Source organism: Myotis brandtii, unplaced genomic scaffold, assembly GCF_000412655.1.
Source record: "Myotis brandtii unplaced genomic scaffold, ASM41265v1 scaffold537, whole genome shotgun sequence".
NCBI classification, from domain to species: domain Eukaryota; kingdom Metazoa; phylum Chordata; class Mammalia; order Chiroptera; family Vespertilionidae; genus Myotis; species Myotis brandtii.
Window position 1 is genome coordinate 628200 of NW_005369971.1, and position 1643 is coordinate 629842.

Genomic DNA, 1643 nt, shown 5'->3' on the forward strand with positions numbered 1-1643 from the left:
GCCCCGCCTGCCCACGCCTGCCCCCGCCGGGCTGTGGGCTCCCTCACAGTCTGTGAGCAGCGAGCAGCGGCCTAAGGGCTCACCTGCACAGGTCCAGCTCGTGGACACTGGTGAGCACCAGCGGGGCCGGCAGCAGGTTCTGACGGGAGGGGTGGGTGGCATCAGGTGGAGGGCGAGCGACCACCATTAAGCCCCAAACAGCACCCCTCACCCCGGAGAGCCCTGAGGATTGTAGCCCCTGCCCACACACCTCCCACCCATACCCCCCACAGCACGGGGCGGGGGGGCGCACCCAGCCCCGCACCCAGACAGAGGCCCCTGGCTTTGCCTGGTGTCTGGCCATCCCACAGGGTTCCTGGCAGGGAGGTGGGGAGGTCCAGGCAGGTAGTGGGTGGATGCAGGTGCAGTGCCACTAGCCCAGGAGGGGCCCCACCTCTTGGCCACACTGCTTCAGAGGACTGGCTTCAGGCTTGTCCACCCTGGATGGGACGTGTACCTGGGGGTAGAGGCAGCAGCTGCCAGCCAGGAGTGGCACCCCCATGCCCTGGGCACCTTTCCGCCCGGCCGGCCACCCTCACCTGCAGGACGACGCCCATGACTGGCAGGTTCAGGGTCTGCCCAGGCACCGGGGCCGGCCACTGGTCAATCTCACTGCACACTGTAGTCCAGGGGGTCAGGGTCAGGAGCCTGCCCCGTGGAAGCGGCCTGCCGAGGCCACTGGGTCCCACAGCTGGACGATGAGGCTCTCTGGCTGTCCCAATGGCCACTCACCTGCTTCCAGGCAGGGCGCCAGCTTGTCAAAGTACTCGGGGGCGATCAGGCTCAGCAGCGCCTGGAACAGCCGGGTGAAGGGCAGGCGGGACACCAGCACCAGAGACTGCGGGCCCACGGCCGGGAGAGGTCACCCAGCCGGGCCGGGAGAGGTCACCCAGCCGGGCCGGGAGAGGTCACCCAGCCGCGCAGGCATCTGCAGGGCCCTGGGCCTGGCTCATCCTGAGTCACCCAGGGCCGTGTGCTCCGCCAGCTCACAAGACAGCTGTCCCCGGCCGGCCCAACTCGGACCCCAGGGCTACGAGCTGGGAAACCACAGCCTTCCCCGGACAGGAAGGGAAACCCCGAGGAAACGTGGGTGGGGCTGGACCCTGGGCCTTCAGACGAAATGCATGTGGCCAAGGTTTCTCTGGGGGTCTGAGCTCAAGGCTGAAGTTCACATCCTAATCCTAAGAGTGAGAAGCAGGGGGTCTGGGCCCAGGTGCTGTGCTGGGTGAGGGAGGGGCTGCAGCAAGGGTGGGGTGGGGGGCACCCTCACCCCCTGCCTGCTGCCCCGGTGCCCCTGCCCTCAGCGCCTGTCTCAGTGGTGCCACTCAGGGGGCCCCGGGCTCACCTTCTGGAAGTAGCCCCTCTTCACGGAGCTGTCCTTCACCTGCCGGAAGTACACGTAGCCGAAGTAGTGTGCGGACTCCCTCTGGAAGGAGCAGTCAGCAGGTGGCGCCACTCCCCACGCGGCTCCTGCCCACCCAGACCCAGACCACTCTGCGGGGCTGCTCCACGCTGTCCCTGGTCCTGGGGGCAGGCCCGCGCATCCTCCACTCAGAAGCGGGCAGCACCTCCAGAGGACCATCTGTGCAGACTCGGGGAGCAGG

The 1643-nt window shown here is 68.1% G+C and overlaps 1 protein-coding gene across 1 annotated transcript in view; it reads right to left on the minus strand.

The window, feature by feature from the left end:
- DENND6B (DENN/MADD domain containing 6B) overlaps window positions 1-1643 on the minus strand; it is a 7150-nt gene that overhangs the window by 4209 nt on the left and 1298 nt on the right. Inside the window, exons 5-9 of the mRNA XM_014549187.1 lie at window positions 1385-1465; window positions 772-877; window positions 579-658; window positions 434-496; window positions 84-139 (exon numbers count right to left, since the gene is read on the minus strand). Of these exons, the coding sequence (XP_014404673.1) occupies window positions 84-139; window positions 434-496; window positions 579-658; window positions 772-877; window positions 1385-1465 (386 nt within the window). The remainder of the gene's footprint in view (window positions 1-83; window positions 140-433; window positions 497-578; window positions 659-771; window positions 878-1384; window positions 1466-1643) is intronic.